This window comes from Carassius carassius, chromosome 48 (assembly GCF_963082965.1).
Source record: "Carassius carassius chromosome 48, fCarCar2.1, whole genome shotgun sequence".
Taxonomy (NCBI): Eukaryota; Metazoa; Chordata; class Actinopteri; order Cypriniformes; family Cyprinidae; genus Carassius; species Carassius carassius.
Window position 1 is genome coordinate 8,109,840 of NC_081802.1, and position 23,646 is coordinate 8,133,485.

General features: G+C 36.4%; 3 protein-coding genes across 4 annotated transcripts; 2 read left to right on the forward strand and 1 right to left on the reverse strand.

Annotated features, from left to right (window-relative positions):
- Nucleotides 1-595: 595 nt before the first annotated feature.
- On the reverse strand, nt 596-4,635 carry cts12 (cathepsin 12). Of its 2 annotated transcripts, XM_059543819.1 has the most exons (9): nt 4,120-4,635; nt 3,889-4,040; nt 3,129-3,286; nt 2,171-2,293; nt 1,851-2,015; nt 1,503-1,724; nt 1,248-1,416; nt 993-1,098; nt 596-737 (listed from the first exon to the last, which is right to left on the reverse strand). In XM_059543819.1, the coding sequence occupies exons 2-9, from the start codon at nt 3,893-3,895 to the stop codon at nt 638-640; spliced, it is 1,050 nt and encodes a 349-aa protein (XP_059399802.1). In that variant the 5' UTR covers nt 3,896-4,040; nt 4,120-4,635; the 3' UTR covers nt 596-637. The 2 variants fall into 2 exon arrangements, with proteins under 2 accessions (XP_059399802.1, XP_059399803.1); XM_059543820.1 differs by lacking the exons at nt 3,889-4,040; nt 4,120-4,635 and having other exon boundaries at nt 3,113-3,224.
- Nucleotides 4,636-10,272: 5,637 nt separating this feature from the next.
- Nucleotides 10,273-17,074, forward strand: ankrd29 (ankyrin repeat domain 29). The gene is made up of 10 exons (XM_059543865.1): nt 10,273-10,546; nt 11,764-11,874; nt 11,957-12,055; nt 13,392-13,490; nt 13,577-13,675; nt 14,519-14,617; nt 14,724-14,822; nt 15,120-15,215; nt 15,296-15,394; nt 16,410-17,074. The coding sequence occupies exons 1-10, from the start codon at nt 10,535-10,537 to the stop codon at nt 16,491-16,493; spliced, it is 897 nt and encodes a 298-aa protein (XP_059399848.1). The 5' UTR covers nt 10,273-10,534; the 3' UTR covers nt 16,494-17,074.
- Nucleotides 17,075-17,714: 640 nt separating this feature from the next.
- On the forward strand, nt 17,715-22,983 carry LOC132131620 (vacuolar protein sorting-associated protein 4B-like). The gene is made up of 11 exons (XM_059543681.1): nt 17,715-17,892; nt 18,534-18,645; nt 19,516-19,666; nt 19,752-19,807; nt 19,896-20,015; nt 20,091-20,247; nt 20,366-20,514; nt 21,468-21,549; nt 21,632-21,851; nt 22,171-22,311; nt 22,386-22,983. Exons 1-11 carry the CDS (start codon nt 17,872-17,874, stop codon nt 22,485-22,487), a joined length of 1,311 nt encoding a protein of 436 aa, XP_059399664.1. The 5' UTR covers nt 17,715-17,871; the 3' UTR covers nt 22,488-22,983.
- The last annotated feature ends 663 nt before the right edge of the window (nt 22,984-23,646 follow it).

The window sequence follows — 23,646 nt, forward strand, 5'->3', positions numbered from 1 at the left end:
AATTAACTTTTTTTTTTATTTTGTTTATTCCATGGTGGAAATGTAAGTGACTCAGTCCAATACCAGTAAAGTCTTACTTGTCTTACCAGTAAAGGAACACCCACTGGAGCCCTGTGAGGGACATTTTATTGCGGGTGCACGCACTTTATTTCACGTCTTCTGAATTGTTGACAACCAACACCCGCTTAACCCCACTGAAAGGCTTTGTGGGACCAGGACAATTTTTAGCACATTTATCTTGTATGAAATGCATTTTATTAAATATGGTTTCCAAAACACTGCCCAACAATAGCACCGAACCTGTAGCTGACAGCACAGGTTAATCGACACACTCAACTAGACACAACATTTATGCGCATTATCTTGTCTTCAAAAAAAGACAAAAAGACAAAAGTCTTGTAAGCTCAAAAATGCCTTTGTATGCAGTGAAAAACAGCATGCAAGTTTGCACAGTGGGATAGGTTAAAATAGACTGCAAAAACTTCAAACTCTAATTTTCTATTGCAGGACTGAAGTACTGCTCCATAGTGTAATTGTTGTTCTTGTGCCCTATTTTACAGACCCACTGACTAAATGAACTGATTCAGACACAAAGTTCAGACTTCATAAGTCTTTATTTGGAAATGTCTGGTTCTTCTCACACAATGGGATAAAGACCATAGCTGGCGATCCCGCAAGTGTTTTTACCATTGCGGATCATTCGCATGAAGCCTCCTTCACCCCATCCTGTTCCCCAACTGAGAAAAGAAAGAAAAAGACAAGATCAGAGACCTAGATTGCAACTACCATTTTTTCTTTTTTTAATATTTTTTTGTGGGGGGATCAGCTTCACCATCTGATCCCGTAATGGTACCCCAACGATGCAATAATTTTTTTAAAGGTAATGAAAAGTGCACAGCATTAAAACAGGAGAGTTGAAGTTCATTGTGTTGTATTCAGTATATGTGGAGTGCTAATGTACTCATAAACCAAAATGATGGGTGTTCTCTTACCTGTTTTTGATTATCCAGTAATCTTTGCCATTCTCTGAGCCATAACCAACCACAAGCACAGCATGGTTGAGGTTGTTAGGGTTGCATTTAGATTCCTTGTAGATTCCTAAAATATATTGCCGATATATATATATATATATATATATATATATATATATATATATATATATATACACACACTCAATCATAATGTAATATTATTCATAATATTAAAATATTTACTTATATATATAATCAATAGTAGTGAAATCTTACCTGAACTGTAGAAGAGGAAACTTATATGATCTGCATCTATGGCGACAGTGATAGGACCGATGGTTGCCACAGCATCAGCCAGAGCCTGTTCATCTCCAGCTGGGATGAACCTGTAATCACTGATTCTGGCGGCAACTAAACTTCTGTCATAGAAACAGGGCTGAGAATCCTGAAAAAACACAGAACCAAAAAACGCACATTCAGATTGGCCAAATTACCAGAAGAAGAAAAATTAAAATGACCAAGACCACTCACCACTGATGTATAGGGGTAAGTGTCAGAGCTCTCCAACCCTTTATGGATCACATAATCATAGGCATTCGCCATCCAGGCACCACTGCAGCCATATGTGCCATAAGACCTGGAACAGTCCACCAGCTGCTGCTCGCTGAGGGACACCAACCATCCTGTCTTCTTGAACATTTGTCCTTCAATGGCTCCTGTAGTGCTAAAGGCCCAGCAAGACCCACAGTATCCCTGAGAAGACATGACGAATCAGTCATTTTAGAATCTAACATGCAGTATAATCATTTTCAACAGAACATGTATGAAACTTGGGAATAAGAATAAGCATATCAATTTGAAAACAATAGAGAAACCCACCTGATCTTTGACTTCAGTCACATATCCTTGTGCTCGATAGTCCACATTGGTCAATCCCAGACTGTTAGCATTGACACGGAGCGTTTGTGCGGAGACAGTCTTTGCTCCCCTGTTTATCGGGCCATAAATTCTGGCGCCCAGCAAGCGTTTATACTCCATCTTGGTCTGAAGATGTGAGACATTAGAAAAAACATAATCTTAGACCAGAAATGGTTTCAATTAGTTTTTTTGTGAGACCAATTAACCATTAACAAATCTAATACAAAAGTTTCTCATTGTTTATAATTTCAAAAGTGTAATTTTTTTATAAATTTCCTTACAAGATCACCATATTTGTTCATTGCCATGCTAAATGTCGACAATCCGGAGCGGAAATCGTTGTTGTTTTTCTCAATCATTCGCATGTTGGTCTCCCAGATGATTTGTCTCTGAAGTTCGTCAGTCTGCAGATATAAAGTCAAACTTTATGAGAAATACTAACAACAATACAAGGCATAACTTACCGACAGTATAACAATATCATCTTAACAACCACAAACTGATTAAAACTACTAAATTGTCTCAAAGAGCAAAACAGTGGTTCAAACCTTTCATTTATATGAGTTTTTAAAGGAACAGTTCACCCAAAAATTTTAATTCTGGTTTACTCTCTTTTTTACCTAATGTACTGTAAGGCCGTGATCAGACAGAATGTGTTTTGACTTTTTTTAATTTAAATGTTACTAGGAACCCACAGAATCACCCACAGAATGGTTTGCTGTTAAGTAAACTGTCATATTAGCAGAAACGTAAAAAAAATACAGCTCTAGGTAACCTGCGACAGCCACCAAGAGTTTCTCCTCCATCATTGCAGTCTCCGGACATTCCATGCAACTGTAATCCTCTGTCTCGACAATGTCGCTTACACAATGGAATAAAGGCGAATAATGTCGGACTCTTTTTTGCGCTCAGAGCACTCCTGCAAAAACAAAAGACGCAGCAGGTAGCTAAAATGTGAGGTTCCCGGGGTGCATAAACAACGCACAAAACGCTCACTACCGAAAGAAAACTATTTAAAAAAGGCACCTTTCACCAAAAACAAACAAACAAAAAAAAAAATGTAAAAAAAGTGTTTTCTTTAGTGGTAAATAAAACTTTTAAAAGAAGTTTATAAAAGATAATTTGAGGGTTTTTTTATGGGTCTTCGTAATGTTTCCTGTTGTGTTCCACTTAAATAATGAACAATTTTTCATTTTGGGGTGTACTGTCCCTTTAAGACACACCCAGATTGAAATCGACCTCATCATTGTAGGATATTTGATGGAGATTTTTCCACATGCCCCACTCTGAAGCAGCGTCCTCTTCTGAATCTGCTGCCACCTGCAGAGGTCCCCACATCAGAAGAGCAAACACTGCCGCTCTGCCTAACATCGCCACCCAGTGTGCTTGATACGTCCCTATACAAAACACATTAAATAAAGAAAACGAGCACAATTTAGGTTACTAAATATTTAAATTACAGGTCTTCAACCCTGTTAGGTGTGCTGAAGCCGGCTGGAAACTTTGCAGGACAGTTGGTTCCCAATGAGCAGGGTTGAAGACCTATGATATAAATAAATGAATTTGTTTATAATATTTAAAGAAAGTGCAAAACAAAAAAAATGGTTATTTGCTATGTTTATATCATGTTTATATTTGCTATGTTTTTTTTTTTTTGAGTTTTTATTCTGAGACTGATTCACTTTAACAAAAATGAATAAGTAAACAAATGAATAAATAAAAATATTGAGCACTAAATAAATAAATATAGTGTTTTGGTTGAGCAATTCAGTTTAAATAAATGTTTTGATGACCTGAAAGTTTTGTTTTAGTTTTTCATTTCATCACTGATTTGGTTTTACAAACAAACTAATGAATTTAGGTTATTTTCGTTTCAGCGATTTAATTGAAGCAAATATTTTAACCAAATATTTCACATAAATATTAAAACAAATTAACTTGTTTACGCTATTTATTTACACCAGGTCCAAAACAAGTGTGTGGTTCCTTCCAGACTTACCCGACATGATGCTGCACAGACTCTGCAGGAAGTGCGTGTCTGAGCGTTTGGAGTGCCGTGCGGATGAAACTGAAGCATGTCTTCTGCATTATATACCATCATGCTGAAGGTGTGTCCATACTGTTAGGACTTGCTATACGTACTATGTCATCCTGCAAGAGGAAACCACTTATTAACAAGACTTAAAACATTTACCCTTAACCAATAACTTCATCAAAAACACTGATGCACCTGCACACGAAGCTTTCCGAAATGTTGTCTTAAGAAATCAAATGTGGTGGTTCATATGACATCTTTTGGTTTGTTATTGAATATTTAAATGAGGACTGAGTCAGCAGTGTTTTGAATGCCTGACGTGTTTTGTCTGACTTGATTCTTGTTTGGAATATAATGAATGTACTACTATATAGACATTATATCCACAAAGTATAGTCCAACAGCAGCAAGGGCCTTTATTACGAGGGGGTGACTGCTGAGTCATCTGTCTTTCTCAGTCAACAGTGTGTTCTTCAGTGCTTTCATAATGCTGTCATAATTTACCCCCGTTATTACGCTCCATCCCATGATTGTGTCTGCAGCTCATATTTTGAGGATTTTCATTATGCACAGTCTGGTACAGGTAAACAGCCTCGCAATTTGCCTTATAAAATTATTTTAGCTTTTTTTTTGTACTACAGACTTTAGGTTTATATAGATTGTTTTTATACTATGCATTTCACACTTTAGCCTATAGTTTATGTTTATATTTTATTGTATTTTATACTATAGCCTATATCCTTTCCTTACAAAATCACTCGGTCATATGAAATAAAAAATTATAAATATTAAAACATTTTCTTTACTACAGCCTATTTTTGAATATATATATTTTTACACTATAGACTTTTTTTTTTTATTCTATTCTTTTCTTGTGTGTGTTCCACAGCTAATACATCACCACTGTTTAATAACATCTCGGTTACGTATGTAACCTTGGTTCCCTGAATAGGGAACGAGATGCTGCGGTGACGTCACCACGTATGGGAACACCTTCGGTGTGACGAATATCTGAAGCCCTATACCATCCCGCCAATCTTATTGGCCAAATAGCGCGTGGCACCGCCCAGCATGCGTAAGCATATATATACCTGGTGCCGCGCCATTTACCTCAGATTTCATGACGAAGAAGAAGAAGAAAGCTATCAAGGTATGGCACGGCCAGAACCGCAGCATCTCGTTCCCTATTCAGGGAACCAGGTTACATACGTAACCGAGATGTTCCCTTTCATAGGTCACTTCGATGCTGCGGTGACGTCACCACGTATGGGAATGCTATACCATAACGCCTGACGTACCTGATAGCTTGGATCCAAGGAAGCATCTGCTCAAGCGGAGAGAACCCTGGAGCTAGGAGCCATCCTCACATCCAGACTTTAAGACCTGATAAAAGTGCTCGGTGAGGACCAGCCTGCCGCAGCACAGATATCATCCATAGAAGATCCACTTAGAAAGGCTTGAGAAGAAGCCACTGCTCTCGTGGAATGACCTTTTACTCCTAAGGGCGAAGCGAGCCCGCGCGCCTCATAGGCCAAGGAAATAGCCTCCACCAGCCAATGGGACATGCACTGTTTCGTAACTGCATGGCCTTTATTCTTATGTCCAAAACAGACAAACAGCTGGTCAGACTCACGCCATGGGGCAGTACGATCCACATAAGTCTTTAACGCTCTCACAGGGCAAAGACCGCAGCAGGAGAAAAAGCCTCCAGGACCACCTGCTGAAAATGAAAAGGATTAGACGCGACCTTAGGAACATAATTAGGCCTAGGTCGCAACAACACTTTCACAGAGTCTGGGACATATCAACTCACTCCGCTCAGAGGCCACGCCCACAGATTCCACAGATCTGGCCTCGGATGCCAGATCCGTCCCTGTGCTTGCGATAATAAATCCCGTCTGAGGGGAATCTCCCACGGAGAGCCCGCTAACAGATTGATGAGATCCGCAAACCACGGCTGTGTGTGCCATCGCGGAGCCACCAGCAGCAGCTGTCCCACTCTGTCCCGCCGTATTCTGCATAATACCGCTGGGATCAGACGAATCGGGGGAAACGCATACAAACTGGTCCTGGGCCAGCTGTGAGCTAGCGCATCCAGACCCAGGGGTGATGGAGGGCATAGGGAGAACCATAGCGGGCAATGCGTAGTCATGCTCGACGCGAATAAATCCACTTTCGCTTCCCCGAAAATCTGCCATAGGTGATTCACCGTATGGGGGTGTAATCTCCATTCCCCCTGTTCCAGAGCCTGTCTGGATAGTAAATTTGCTCCGAAGTTCAGTCGTCCGGGGATGTAAACAGCCCGGATCGACAGAAATCTGTCGTGAGACCAAAGAAGAATACGTCTCGCCAGCCTGCACAGGGGGCGAGAACAGAATCCTCCCTGATGGTTCAGATAAGACACGACCGCAGTGTTGTCCGTTCTGAGAAGCACATGACGGCCGATCAGTAGACTCGAAAAATACTGGAGAGCCAGAAAAACCGCCAGTAATTCCAATTTGTTTATGTGCCAGCTGCGTTGTGCCGCTGTCCACACTCCGTGGGCTGGGCGCCCATGACAAACAGCTCCCCACCCGGTCAAAGACGCATCTGTCTTGACAGTCTCTCGGGAAGCACAAATTCCCAGCCGAACCCCGGTGAGGAGAAATTCGGCTGACGTCCATCGTTTTAACGACATCACAGACCTCCGCGTCACCGAGATCGTTCGATGCGGAAGACAACGGGGTGAAATATTCTGTCGTTTCGTCCACCACTGAAACGGGCGCATGTGAAGCAAACCCAGATGAATCACGGGAAGCGCCGCCGCCATTAGACCTAACAGTCTGAGGCACAGTCTCACTGTCACTGTGTGACCCGCCCTGAAGTGCTGAACGCATGACGTAATCGACTGAGCGCGCGGGAGAGAAAGCTTTGCTGTCATCGCGTGAGAGTCCAATTCTATTCCCAGAAAAGTAATCCGTTGAGAGGGGACTAACACACTTTTCTGGAAGTTCGTGCGTAAGCCCAGGCTGTGTAAATGATTCAGCACAATATCCCGATGAGAGTGTGCTTGAGTCTGAGATTGCGCTAACACCAGCCAATCGTCCAGATAGTTCAACACACGGACGCCCCGGAGCCGCAACGGGGCCAGAGCTGCGTCCATGCATTTTGAGAACGTACGGGGAGCTAGCGCTAAGCCAAAGGGAAGAACGCGGTACTGATACGCTTTGCCCTCTAAAGCGAATCTGAGGAACTTCCAGTGTCTCTCGATGATCTGAATATGAAAATATGCATCCTTCAGATCGATCGTGACAAACCAGTCGTTTGGTTGGATCTGAGACAAAATAGACTTTACCGTCAACATCTTGAATTTGCTCGACCTGAGTGCAAGATTCAGACGGCGTAAATCCAGAATGGGTCGTAATCCGCCGTCCTTTTTTGGTACCACAAAATAACGTCTGTAAAACCCTGACTTCATCTGAGAGGGGTGTACTTCTTCTATAGCCCCTTTGCTCAGTAGAGCTAACATTTCCTGTCTCAGCACCGCTATATCCTTCGGTTTCATCACCGTGGAGAGAATTCCGCGGAAAGGGGGTGGGCCTTTCCGAAACTGAATGGTGTATCCGTGACAAATTGTGCGTAACACCCACTGAGAAATGCCGGGCAAGCGTTCCCACGCAGCCCGAAACAATATTAGCGGTCTCAAAATGTTCGTTTCCTGCAACGCTGTTGCACACATAGAGATGTTCGGGCACGAAAAACTCACGGTGTTCATGCACAGGGAAAGTATATGCATAGCAGTCGTTGCATCTCGTTGTACGTAATCCTGAAATGTGTCCACGGCAGGAATTAGGCCAACAGATTGAGCATCGGGCTCTGCCGCTAGCGAAATAGCGGCGGCTGTACGAGCCGTCATGACGGGCCGTTCGATGACGACCCTTTGAAGCGCTCCTCGAGCTCTGAAAACTGGATCGTGCAGAGTGTCTGAGGAAGCGTTTGGTGTTACAGTTCGCTCCAATGCTGTTCGAGGCGCTGTTTGCGGCGAAACAGTCAGGGTTTGAGCGTGGGGACTGCAATGAGAGTGTTGGATGCGCGAAAGCGGTCCAACAGCGCTCTCTAGCGGAGGGCACAGTCCCTGGCAGGCAGCGAAAAAATCAGGAGCTGCTGTTCGGTGTCCAAGAACAAGAGGCATTGGCCGTCGGACTCAGGTTCAACCTTTTTCGTTGGCGTTGTTGAGCCGGTGGAACAACCCTAGGGCCCCAATCCTTGCGAGGGGGCGCCATAGGTGAAGGCTCTTCCCGAGAGGCCACTCGCTGGTGGTGAGAGGAGGTTGAGCGAGAATGCGCGGGCGCCTGACGGCGTTCAACCTCTCTGGTCTGCAGGGAATCAGCTGGCGGAAAGCGGCTGATTGCTGTTTCGCTGCTCTGAATTTCTCCACCACTGAAGTGACAGCCTCTCCAAACAAGCCGTCCTTAGACACAGGGGCATCCATGAGGAAAGATTTATCCTTCTCCTTTATATCGGTGAGATTAAGCCAGAGGTGGCGCTCAACCGTAATTAATCCAGCCATGGAACGGCCCACTGCTCGAGCAGTATGTTTGGTAGCGCGAAGCGCCAAATCAGTTGCTCGCCGTAATTCTTTAACCGCCTCAGGTGTAATGCCCTCCCCTTCGTCCAATCCTTTTAACAGCTCTGCTTGGTAGGCCTGAAGGACCGCCATAGAATGGAGCGAAGCAGCCGCTTGGCCAGCGGCCATATAGGATTTCCCCACTAAACTAGACGTGACTCGACACGCCTTCGATGGGAGGAGGGGGCGAGACTTCCACGCCGCGGCCGAATTAGGCGCAAGATGTTCGGCGAGAGTCTCTTCCACCGGCGGTATCGCTGTATAGCCATGGCCCGCCATGTCAGAAATGGTGGCGAAATCCGCAGCCGCAGCGTTCGTGATGCGCGCCGAAAACGGCTGTTTCCAGGACCTCGAAACCTCCTGGTGGAGATCCGGGAAAAAGGGTAAAGGCCTCCGGGGCTGCGCAGGTGTCCGACTAGTTAAGAAACGGTCGTCCAGCTTCGAAGAAGGTTGGGCCTCGGCCTTCTCAACCTCCCATTCCAGCCCCAATGTACCCACTGCACGGGAAACCACATCCAACAGCTCACTGTAGGAGGGGGAAACACGCCTCTCCTGTCCACTAGGAGGGAGAGGGCTCGTGTCGGCCGCGAAGTCCTCAGACCCCGAGGCCGCAGTGGACAGAACGTCGTCATCATGGCGGTCACAACCGAAGGAGATGGCACTACATGCCTCCGGTGTGGACCGTAAATCCTCACAGAAAAAAAGATGACAGGTTCAAAAGTTTTCCTGTGTATTAGGGTAGGGGAGAGCGAGCGATGTGGAGAATAATTTTCCAGCGCTGAACTGTCCTCAAACTCCATGTCACACGTGTCACCCCAAGCTATCACCTCGTGCGGTGCCTCGGCAGTCGCTGAAGTGGTGTGGCGGGGGTTAGACATGGCGACATCGGAGAACACATCTACCCTAGAGCGCAGCACTCTGAGCCGCAGGCCATCGCAATGGGGGCATGAAGAAAGGCCGCTAAGCGCCTCCTGTGCGTGGTGTAAGCCTAGGCAAACTACGCACCTGTCATGAGTGTCCCCCTTAACGATGTACCTGGTACACGGGTCCTTGCACTTTTTGAAGCTCATCGCCTTCGCGGAGAGGAGTATACTGCTCGTAGATGATCGCTGAGAACGCGAGACAATAGGGCACAGAAGATTCGCTTCGTACTGAAGGAATGAAATCTGAGGTAAATGGCGCGCGGCACCAGGTATATATATGCTTACGCATGCTGGGCGGTGCCACGCGCTATTTGGCCAATAAGATTGGCAGGATGGTATAGGGCTTCAGACATTCGTCCCATACGTGGTGACGTCACCGCAGCATCGAAGTGACCTATGAAAGGGAACTTATTAATTTTTGTTACATATGTCTAATTGTTTGAGAGGTGCTTCCCCAAAATTTAGAAAAATTAGCACATTTGCACATTTATATTCTATATTATGAATCTATTAAAAACTAAAGGGTATACATACCCTTTACATACATAATACATAACTTTAAAAGAGAAAACGGAAGAATTAGAAAGAATCAATAAATTATGAATAATTTACTGTCAATGTATAATTAATATATGATTCTGTAATCCTTTTAAAAAGTAACTAATCTGATAATGAGCATTTTAAAATGTAATATAGGCCAATCCAGTTTAAATTTTCGTAAAAATTAATCAGTCAGATCGGTTTTTTGAACTGTTTAACTCATTCATAGGATAGATTCGATTCATAAGAACCGTTCGTTCACGAATCGAACACACCTACCGTGTGTGTGTGTGTGTGTGTGAGAGAGAGAGAGAGAGAAAGAGAGAGGGGAGGAGGATTCAAGGTAATTCGCAGCTGATGCAGAAGCTGCTCGCTCGTGTTGTTGCTGGCGCGGTTCCGTGGAACACTGCGGTAAAGAGCGCCGTATATCCGTCCAGTCAGCTCTTCAGCGGGAAGAATGCGCGCCGCGGACGGACGGACGTTATAAAGAGCACAGCGCGTAACGTTACCAGCGAGATGAAGCACGAATGAGATTCTTAGCATGTCTTTCAAGGTAACGTAAACATGATCACTGGTTTTGGTAAAACGGTAATTGTACAGTCTAAATATGCCTTAAGACGAACACGAATAAGCGTTTTACCGACTAACGGTTTATGAGAGTTTTTCTCTCAGTCACGGGCGTCTGTTTGGCCTGATGACGAGTGACCGCCCACCCCACCCTTCCAAAAATCACCATGGTAACCGGAGTTTACGCTAAAATATGCTATAATAATCATCGTACATTTGTGTGTGTGTGTGTTTCTTTTTGATTGTTTTATATTTAATTTGAAATGAATGCTGTTTTATATAGGCCTATTTTATTTTATTATATTTATATAATAGCCTATTTTCTTGTCTGTAGACTGTTTTTCTATGGTGGATTGCCTTATGATTTATCTAACAAAATTTAAATAATAAATATTTTTTTTACTCCCATTTTGTTTAACATTACCAAAGTCCCTTTAAATTTTTTTATTATTAAGGTATTCTATAGTCTTTGACATTACACATCTTACAATTTAATGTACTTTATTATTAAAATATATTTTTAAATAGTTATTTTATATATATTATACTTTTATACTACAGTCAAAAAATTATACTATATAGCTTTATAAATTTCCTTTATTCCTTATAATTACATTTCCAAATACTCCATATATATATATATATATATATATATATATATATATATATATATATATATATATATATATATATATATATATATATAGGAAAGGTAATTTATAAGGAATTAAGAATATATATATATATTGTTTAAAACAACTGTTGTTGTTTAATAGTCAGACCCTGTTGTAATAATAATTATCAAAATATTTAATAAAACACTAATTATAAAAAACATAATTTTAGGCATTTTTATAGATAAAAAAATAATTAATAAAATGTAAATATATGTTAATATAATTTAATAGATTGGTATATTTTATTTTTTATGTAGTGTTTTTTTTTTACATTTAAAATGGATGTTTCAGAATTAATTTAATAATTAATTTATAATGAACCCCAATGATAATTTATTAATTGTGACCCTGTTGATTAATAAGATTTATGCTGATATCGATTCAGCAGTCTTGTGAAAATTTGGTAATATGAACTGCATGTTAATTAATGTCCGCGAGGTAATAGTGTGATCGTCATAGAAATGATGATGGTTTGTGCTCGTGTGTTTTGTTTATGTGTGATTTTGCTTGTTTATGTGTCTGACAGAAGGAGACACCGCTTGCCAACGCTGTGTTTTGGGCAGCGAGGAAAGGAAACTTGGCCTTGCTTCAGCTGTTGTTGAACAGCGGCCGAGTGGATGTCGACTGCAAAGATGGAGTATGAGCTTCTTCTTTCCTGCATGCTTCACTGTTCGAGTGATTGTATGGCATGTAACAATGCATTCTGTGTGTTTTTGCAGTATGGCACCACAGCATTGATGGTGGCTTCATACAGCGGTCATTATGACAGTGTCCGGGAACTCATCATGCAAGGTGCAGATATTAATCTGCAAAGAGAGGTACACATGCTCTTGTGTCTGGATCATGCTCTGGATATTGCTATTTTGATGAGATCGTTTTTTAATTGTAGTTGAATTTAGTACATTTGTTTTGATTGTATTTAATTAGATTTTGTTATTATTATAATTTATTTGAATTGCATTTTTTAATGTAATGTCATTTTAATCTAATATATTTCTTTATTTTATTTACTTTATTATTTATTCATTCATTCATTTTTTTTTGTTTAATTCAATTCAATTCAATTTTTATGATATTTATAATAAAATATATTTATTAAATTTTATATTTATACATTTATATATATGTATTATTGTAAATGATTATAAAATATATTATTTATTATATTTAATTTGGTTATTTTTATTCAAACATTCATATTATATTTATGCATTTATTTTAAGTACATTTTCATTTATTTATTTTTATTTATTGTAAAATGTTTTTAATCTAATCTAATTAAATCATTTTATTTTATTTATTATTGTATAATCTAATTAGATGGTTCTTTATATTTTTATTTTATTTATTTATTTATTTTATTTAATGTATGTTATTTTAATCTAATATATTTCTTTATTTTATTAACTTTGTTATTTATTGATTCCTTCATTTTATAATCTTTTCTTTAATTCAATTAGATTTTTATGATATCTATAATAAAATATATTTATTTATATGTTGTATTTATACATTTATATTTATGTATTATTTAGAAATTATTATAAATATATATTATTTATTATATTTAATTTGGTTATTTTTATTCAAGCATTCATACTATATGCATTTATTTTGAATACACTTTTCATTTATTTGTTTTTATTTAATGTAAAACGTATTTAATCTAATTAAATGATTTTAGTTTATTTTATTTATTATTGTATAATTTAAGTACATGTTTTTTTAATATATATATATTTTTAAGGTAACGTTATTTTAATCAAATGTAAATTCATTCAACATTTATTTATTTGTTAGTTTATTTTGTTCTATTTTTTTTTTTTTTAGTATTATTTGATTTATTATTATTTTTAATTTAATGTATTATTTTAATCTAATATTATGTCTATACCTGTCTGTCTGTCTGTCTGTTTTGCTTTGGCTTTTTGTATATTATTTTGTCTCACTAGCATTTCTGTTGAAATCAGCCAGGCAATAAGCAGCGGTTAAAGCTATTTCTGTCTGAGCTAAATATATAGCTAGAGTGACAGGTTGTTAATAGTGCAGTAGTAGGTGCTAATATTACTCCTCATATGGCTGTGTAAGAGCTGAAGTGTGTTTGTGTTCATAAGTGTGCTGATGATGATGCAGATGATGTCACTCTTCCTCCAGACTGGTTCCACCGCCCTCTTCTTTGCTTCACAGCAGGGCCATAATGAAATAGTCAAGCTCCTGTTTGAATTTGGAGCATCCACAGAGTTTCGGACAAAGGTGCGGCATGTTTTAGCCCAAAATAAAACTGAAGAATACTGTGAATAACTCTGATGATTGAGAACTGACTGGTCTGTGTTCTCCAGGACGGGGGCACGGCGCTCTCCGCGGCCTGTCAGTATGGTCACTCCAAAGTGGTGGAGACCCTCCTGAAGAACGGCGCCAGTGTCCACGACCAGCTCAATGTTAGTCAACACGTGTTCCTCCCATGAGGCCAGGCCGCTGCACTCTCTCTCTCTGAAAGCCTGATGCATGCTTGTGCCAGATCCTCTAAGGTTTCTGCTGATTCAGTGTTTAGACTCTGCTCTTAGGAACGGGATGAGACACAGTTTAAAATAAAACATATCCTTGGGAGACACCAAATATTTTTTAAAGAATCTGATGGAAATATTATTTTAAGAATTTGCCAATAATGTCATTGAATTTATTTTTAATTTAATGTTATTTCAGTCTAATGTTACATTAATTTATTTTGAATTTAATTTTGATTTAATATTATGTTACTGTAATCTAATCTAATATTTATTTGTGTGTTTATTAATGTTTTATTATTTCCACTGTTATTTTTAACATAATGTTTGTTTATAATCTTTAAATCTAATCTAATATTTATTTAAATGTATCATTTTTTTCATTCATTTTATTTTTAATTCGATTTTCTTCCATTATATTTATCAATATATTTTTTATGTAATGTTAATTTAATCTAATGTGATTTTTAAGTGTATTTATTTATTTTAATTAGTTTTTACATTTATTCATTTATTTTATTTTTTATGGAATGTAATATTATTTCAGTGTAAAGTAATATTTATTTATTTGGTTGGTTTTTATTTGGTCTGATTTGTATTTTATTTAATTAGGTTTTTATTATATTTATCAATTGTTTAGAATTATAAATGTTAATTTATTTTAATTTAATACAGTTTTACAATTTTATATAATTGTATTTTATGTATGAAAGCTCACATTCTTTTATTCTCTAAATAGCATTTTCATTTGTTCTTTGATCATCTCCTCTTTTTCAGGACGGTGCAACAGCCTTATTTTTGGCATCCCAAGAGGGTCATGTGACCGTAATACGGCAGCTTTTGTCATCTGGGGCTAAAGTCAACCAACCCCGAGAGGTCTGCTCTATAATCGTGGCTTATGCATTGTGGTTTGGTTTTGGTTTGCTAATATGTATATTTGTTCTTCATGTTGATTGTGTTTTCTTTTTTTGGGTGGGGTAAGGATGGCACAGCTCCGCTCTGGATGGCAGCCCAGATGGGACATTGTGAGGTGGTGAAAGTTCTGCTGCTACGAGGAGCAGACCGTGATGCAGATAGAAAAGTATGCTTAAGAAATTTAAGTCGTTTTTTTTTTCTAAAAGGTTCCTATTTCTACCAAGATATTTTATTTTACTTTATTTAATTTTATCATTTTTTTAGTTATTTTACATTTAATTTAATTATATTGCTTTTTTCTTTTTCTGTTCTGTTGCCCATATCTGTTCATATTCTACCCTGGCTTGAATCAAACTCTTCAGCCAAATAGAAAAGAAGCTTATTAGAAATGCATGAAATGTTTGACAGTGCCTCATTTATTCTGTGATCTGGGTGCGTGAGTCTCTCATGTTTCTGGCTGAAGGACGGCTCCACGGCTCTGTTCAAGGCTGCACATAAAGGCCACTGTAACGTCATCGAGGAGCTCCTCAAGTTCTCCCCTTCACTCGGCCTTCTCAAGGTACGACAGCATCGTCTGATGTCCAAAAAGTCCAACAAGTGGTTTGATTGTGATGGTGTGTGTTTTGCCATGCAATCTAGAACGGTTCCACAGCTCTTCATGCCGCTGTCATGGGTGGGAATCCAAAAACAGTTGAGCTTTTGCTGAAGGCAAATGCTGATCCAGCTCTAGCCAACAAGGTAAATTTGAGACATGAATTATAACATACTAATCCATACCACTCAAATATAGATGTTTTATTTAATTGTATTTTTAATAATATATAATAATATACAATATAAAATAATAATATATTATAATATACACAATTATTAAATTATTATTTCTTTTATATATATATATATATATATATATATATATATATATATATATATATATATATATATATATATATAGGTAAAGATTGATAGCCTGGATGCACTGTAAGTCGCTTTGGATAAAAGCGTCTGCTACATGCATAAATTAATTATTAATAAATTAGAAAAAAAAATTCTTATTTATTTGTGTAATTTATTTTATTATCCACAATATTTTCTCCATTTAAAATAATGATATATTATTATAATTTATTAGTATGTTTTATATTTAATTAATTGTTTTATTTTTGCATTATTAGTAACATTATTTTTGCATTATTAGTAGCATTATTAGTATTAGTAGTATTAAATTGTTTAAATAATATTTACATATACATTTATATAAATTGTGCGTGTGTATATATATATATATATATATATATATATATATATATATATATATATATATATATATATATATATTGCATTAATATTAATTTACATGGACAACTTGCAAAATTATTTATTACATTTTTATTTAAATTATTTTAATGTCTGCGTGTGTGCGTGTATAAATATATATTACACACACAGTAATTGTGGAATTTGTCCATGCAAATTACCATAGGAAAGATCATTTTATTATAGGTATAAAAAAATGTAATGTTTTGTCTAAAATTTGTAGTTTAAATGTTGACCAAAAAATAGTTGCTTGATGTCCCTGTCAGTGTTTTATTGTTCATATCTAGCTCTGCCATCTACTGGTCAGTGTGAGCGTTTCAGTATACTGAATGTACTGCAGGCAAACAGCTCTAAATATGATAAATGCTGCATCTAATCGAATCTAATCTAATCATAAAAGCACATGATAATCTGGTTTCACCTGACACTTTTGCAGAACAACGAACTGCCGGAGGATCTGACGAAGAACGAGCGCATCCTGCGAGTCCTGCGTCTGGCTGCGCTGAACGGAGCGAGTTGATATCTGCTGGGTTTGCTGTTAGCTCTCTGCTGTCTTTGTCTTTAAGTTTAAGTGAAAAACAAATGCACTACATCCTCCTGAGAGAGGAGAAATCCTTTAACAGCTTTCCTGTCTCATACAGCCGATGTTATAATGGTGCTTGCTTGCAACAACACAAATGCACTGAAAAGCAGAATTGCATAATGTTGTTACATAATGTAATGTCATTAGCATAAAAATTTATTAAATTTGTATGTTTTGTAAGAAGCAGATTATGCATTTTGTTTAAACAAATTAAATGCTTAAAAATGAGATTATAAAATTAATAAATTATTTTGGTGATATTATTTTAGTAGTGTCTTGTAGCCTGCAAATATATTTTAATTTTATAGCATGTTTTCATCAAAAGAGATGACGAATCAGTGTTTATGCCATACGACTACTACTACAACAAAGAAAGGAAAACTTCACAACCAAAAAAAAAAAAAACTCAATACTAATTCAATAAAATCTACTCTTGGCTCTAGTAGTTTTCTTGCCATATTTATTTTCTTCTTAAATGTAATGTAGACTTTATTTTCTTTAGAAAAGTTTCAATATTTGTGTTTACATGTTCGTTTTCTTAACATTTCATTTAGCATTTTGTCTGTGAATGAAGAGTGTTAAACTGTGTATATAAAACAATAAATGTGCACAAAAATGCTGTTTTTTAAACGTCTTTCATTTAATTAATGATTATGAAAATCATTAGATGATTTTTTTTAATTTAATTTGAATTTTATTGCTTGAACAAAATTTTATTTTACTAAATTTTGTTTATTTATAAACTGTACCTCTTTGTTTTTTGATGTGTTTTTTTCTTGCCATATTTGTTTCCCACTGACATGCATTTTTGACTTTATATTTAATTTATAACATTTTATCTAGCATTTTGTCTGTGTATGAAGTGTGGTAAACGGTTTATTTTTCCAAATAATAAATGTAGTCGAAAATGCAGCTTTTTATGAGGGAGTTAAATATATTTTAAAATATATTTATTAGATTACTTAAAACGTGAATTCATATTTTATTGTATTCTATATTTCATTATTATCACTTAAAAATATTCCACTTTTATTTTTATTTTATTTCAGACATTACTGTCACCATATTTTACATTATTTGTTTCAGTAAATTCGTAATTTTTCAGTTAAAATTGCAGTGGGCGCGTCCTATGCGTGGTAAAGGTGTGGCTCGTCACTCGTGACGTCACTGTAAACACTAAACGCGGAAGTGCGGGAGACGCACAGATTTACCGACACACATCGAGATTCTGCTACGCATTCATTAAAAAAATGTATAAATTTGAATTGTTCCAGCAGTAACACATTATAAGTTCACCTTTAAAACACGGTCAACAATGACGAATGTCAACTTACAGGTAAGATATTTTACGAGGGGTATAACTGCCATACAAATGGACCTTTTTATGTATTAAATGTAATATGCGTATTATTTATGATTCGTTGTACTTTTTCTGCTCTATTTAAACGTATGCTTTGACAACAAACAGTTTAAAATGTACTTATATTGTAGTTTTTAATATATGAATCGTATAACCGGTAAACATTCAAATGTTCGTAATGTTTACGAGGCTTGTTTAATTTTTTGATACATACATAAATGTGAGAAAGTGCTTCTTAACTTATTTGGTACATTGTAAAGTTTTTTTTTAACCCCTGTATGTATACATCAGCCTGTCCTTAAACTGGTCTAACCAGTAATCCGTACATTACACCACACTATAACATAATCTTCTACAAAACAGACAGTCCAACAAAGATTTCATTTGGATTTCAGGTTTGAAACATTTTAACCTGATCAAGTGATCTATATATGGACAGACAATATTACATTTGATTGTTTTATTTTTGTGTGCAGAGTCATTTTATTTCCAATTATTTTTATTTATGTTATTCCCAAAGTGTGAAATATTGTACAATATTAAATTAGACTTAGCAAGAAAAAAAATGCTCTTTCTTTTCCCTTTTAAAATGTCTCTTCTTTGCCTGTGCTCAATAGAAAGCCATTGATTTGGCAAGCAGAGCCTCTGAAGAGGACAAGGCCAAAAACTACGAGGAAGCCCTGCGCCTCTATCAGCATGCAATCCAGTATTTCCTTCATGTGGTGAAGTGTAAGAAGCCAAAAGCCACTGTTTATAAACCTCACTTACATTTTACGTCACTTTTAAATATATTTATATTTTATTTGTATGTTTATTTATATAGAAATATTCTATATTTATTCAAAAATGTTTTAAAAAAAGAAATCTATAATTATAAATTATTAGTACATCAATATAAAATATTAATAGAATTTAATAAAACTTATATTGTTTTAATATTCACATATTTTATATATATATATATATATATATATATATATATATATATATATATATATATATTAATTGTATTATTTTGATATATGTATATATTTAATATAAAGTATTGTGCTTTATTTAATTTTATTAACATGGATAGACAGATGGATTGTTATTATGTTTTTATATATTGAATATATTTGAATATGTTTAAAAAAATCCTGCCTTAAATTTATTTGATCCCTTATTTAACACACACACACACACACAATTTTTTATATATATATGTATATGTATATATATATGTATATGTATGTATTTATTGTATTTCACATCGCAAATGTATTTGATTTATCATTAAATGCATTTTATTGTGGGGGGGAAAAATCCATGAACAAATAAAAGCACAATTTAATGTTTTGATATTTTATGCTGCAGATAATTAGAGTTTTTTTATAATACTATTTAAGTGTAAAATAATATTGAAATTATTTTTATTAGATTTTTATTAGGTAGATTATTTAATAGGTTTACATTTTTATTTATATTTGTATACTGTGTACTGTCTTTCATGTCTTATATTTATTCAGTGCCTATTTAAAAATGCAATTATTTGAGCAAAACATCCATGACCTAATGATGGCATGTGTTTGATTATTATTGTGATGCTTTATGGTGCAGATGAAGCTCAGGGGGAAAAGTCCAAGCAGAGCATCAGACTGAAGTGTGCCGACTATCTGGACCGAGCAGAGCAGCTCAAGCAGTACCTGAAGAAGAAAGAAAGCGCGCCGCCCTCCAAACCTGTCAAAGTTCCCCAGTCTGATGAAAAAGGGTGAGAGGATCTACTTCCTACTCGATTGGCTAATACACTTCCTGTTACACGGAGTAAATAAAATGTTACATTTCATCTTGTACAGGACTGATAGTGATGATGGCGATGCGGAGAAAAAGAAATTCCAAAATCAACTCCAAGGTACAACATTTTGGGTTAAAAACACACTTTTTTTAAAGTCGCAATAGTATCTAAAAAAGAAAAAAACATGGATTTGCATGCTTTCCAGGTGCTATTGTAATGGAAAAACCCAATATAAAGTGGGACGATGTTGCTGGTTTGGAAGGAGCCAAAGAGGCCCTTAAGGAAGCAGTCATCCTGCCAATCAAATTCCCTCATCTTTTCACTGGTATGATGGATTTCATGAATTCAAATGCCTGAAAATGTCTTTCTGAAGTGTGCTGAAGCTCATTGTTATCGACAGGGAAACGCACTCCGTGGAGAGGGATTCTGCTCTTTGGACCTCCAGGAACAGGAAAGTCCTACCTGGCTAAAGCAGTGGCTACCGAGGCCAACAACTCCACGTTCTTCTCCATCTCTTCTTCAGACCTGGTGTCCAAGTGGCTGGGAGAGAGCGAGAAGTAAGTGCTCTTCAAACGTAAAGAGGGAAATACATTAATATTATATTTATTTAGAAGTTTCAGATGTTTCATTGTTCTCAGCATGCTTGTTGGAACTAATTCTGTTATTGTCTGTTAGGTTAGTGAAGAATCTGTTCAGTTTGGCTCGAGAGCACAAGCCTTCAATCATCTTCATTGACGAGATCGACTCCATGTGCGGCTCGAGAAGCGAGAACGAGAGTGAAGCGGCCCGCAGGATCAAGACAGAGTTTCTGGTCCAGATGCAAGGTAAATGCAAAGCTTGCGATAGCTTTATCACAACAGCAAATTTCTTGTTTTGTCTGGGTCTCATTTGGCAGGGTTTTAATCGTTTTGAAAAAAAAAAAGATTCTTACGTAGGTTCAATTCCCCATTTAGTTTTAATTGTTCAGAAATGTATTGTTTTTTTATATTGTTTATAAATTATTAATTTATTTGATATATAATATTATAATAATATGATCCATCTGTCTATCCTTTCTCCAAACCACTTATCCTCTATTGTGTTGCTGAAGCCTATATAATGTCAATAAATCAAATTCCCTCACATATATATATATATATTATAATATACTTAATTTGTTTTTTATTGACGTTTTTTCATAGCTTTTTTTTAAGACCAACATTTATTGTTATACATGTTATACAATTACTGTGAATGAAAAATGAATAATAATCTTTTCCAGATAATATTTTAATAATTTATTTTGACTTATTTTGACTTGGGGCGGTCAAAAAGAAATCACATTTAAAATATTTGTTGAATTTTGATATTTAAGAAGAAAATTCAAATGTACATTTAACATTCATTTTGACAGCCCTAACATATATATATATATATATATATATATATATATATATATATATATATATACACACACACATTTTTATTTTTTTTTAATTTGTTCATAGCATTTTTATGTTCATGCATTCAAATATTGATTATAACCTTAATTTTCCCAATCTATTTGCTATTCAGTTATCGTAAATTAATAATATTTTCCAGATAATATTTATATTACTTTTTACACTACTTTCTACATAGATTTATGTAATATTATAAAAACTTAATAATGTTATAAAATAATATTATATTGAAGTCCTTTATTTTTATTTAATATTCTTTTTACCATTAGTTTTCTTCGCTGTTTTAAATATTTATAATGTTATTGATTCTGAATGTAATTTTCTCATTCTCGCAGGCGTAGGAAGCGATAATGAAGGAATTCTGGTCCTTGGAGCGACAAACATCCCCTGGACACTGGATTCTGCCATCAGGAGAAGGTGCGTCATGCAAATCCATACAAATTCTCATGGCTTTAAATGTCTTTAAATGCATTGGTTTATTATTGTCTCATGGTTATAGGTTTGAAAAGCGCATCTACATCCCTCTTCCTGAGCAGCACGCTCGCTGCTCCATGTTTAAGCTGCATCTCGGCTCCACTCCCAATAGCCTCGATGAAGCTGACTTCATAACTCTCGGGAAGAAGACCGACGGCTACTCAGGTGCCGACATCAGCATCGTCGTTCGTGACGCCCTCATGCAGCCCATTCGCAAAGTTCAGTCTGCGACCCACTTCAAAAAGGTACGGAATTACATTTATTTGGAAGTTTTTTTTCCACCAAAAGATTTAAAAAAAGGGTCATTATGACTTTGTCTCTTTGACTTTTTTTGGGGTTTGTCACAGAATTGTGAGAAAAAAAAAGTCTGAATTGACTTTTATTTCTCACATTGCCGTCTTTTCTTCTCAGAATTGTGAGTTCATATCTTAGAATTCTGACAACACTGCAATTGTGATTGAAAAGTCACAAATTATCTTTTTTTATTGCATGGTGGAAACAAGCTTCCATAGGTTTGTACACCTAGAGAAGCGTTTAATCGTGCTCTCATGTCTGTTTTATCAGGTCAGGGGAAATGCATGGAACAACCAAGATGTTGTGGTTGATGACCTGTTAACGCCCTGCTCTCCAAACGACACAAGTGCGATCCAGATGACCTGGGTGGATGTAGCGAGCGATAAACTCCTGGAGCCGATAGTCAGCTTGGTAAGTTTGCAGCTAGTGGGAAAACAAAAGCTGAAGTCCCAGAGCTTGTTTTGACCTTCTTGTCTGTGTCTCAGGAGGACATGTTGAAGTCACTCGAGAAAACCAAGCCCACCGTGAACGAGGAGGATCTGGTGAAGCTTCAGAAGTTCACTGAGGACTTTGGTCAAGAGGGATGAATTTTTGCCGGATTCATGTGGCATTTATTTATATTTTTTCATCAAGTTTACAAAGCTCCTTTCCATATTTTTGGTCAGTCTTTAATCCTGAGATTTTTTTGGGGGCGTCACATTTTTGTAAGCCTTAATATTATCCTGAACACAACCAATCAGCACTAACAGCCATTTGAAAGATATTATTACAAAAAAAATCCTCTAATTTTTAAAAGGTTTATTGCAAATGGGTCATGATATTTTTACTTGGACTTTTGAAAGGTTTTTTTTTTAAGTATTTGTATTTATGTTGGTTACTTGTGCCTTAAAGGCTGGTTAAGTGCCAAATAAGACTTAAAATCATTAGCATTAACCTTAACTCTCGAAATCAAAGACAACCAGTGAGCTGTGAAATATGTGAATACTTGTTTTGGGTATAAAGAGCTTTCTTTGTCATCTCTAAAGTGTTTATTTTTTCTACTCTGTTTCTCTCCTGTAAATTAAATGTATAAACTACCTCTAATTGCGTGATTCTCCTTTTTGTGGTTTCATGTCTTGTATTGTACACATAAAGTACTAGCTAGAAATCGCAAACGGACAAATAACTAATGCAACGTTTTTCAGTTTACACTTACAAAACTGTATCCACTGGTGTATAAAACACTACGTTTTATTCATGTTATTTGTAGTGTTTCTTATAAATTACTGAAAACTGAAACTAAATGAGTGAACTGACTCGAATCACAAGACATCTTATTTTAATAGTTTAGAAAAAACACCCATGATGATGTGGGTACGTATTAACAACTCAATTATTTTCTTGAGGTTCAAACAGCAAAGCAATAAAGAAAAGTGCATTAGATATATAACGCATTAGATGAAAAATGTTCTTGTGAATCACTGCTCCATTAAACTCAGTCACATCGTTTAAAAACAAGGGAGCGGAGTTAAACTAAACATGGCCTTAAATCCACTGATACATGTTCTATACATTAAACAATTATCTCTTATACACTCATGATTATACACGTTATGTAAACTCACCAAAGTCAAAGTACAGTAAAGTATAACTCCGTAAATCCAACCGATCACATCGATCCAACTTTTCCCTGAACTTTCCCTAATCGCATCCCATCACAAACATTGTGAATAATAATTGTGCTAGTTCATTTAAAAGATTTTCTCA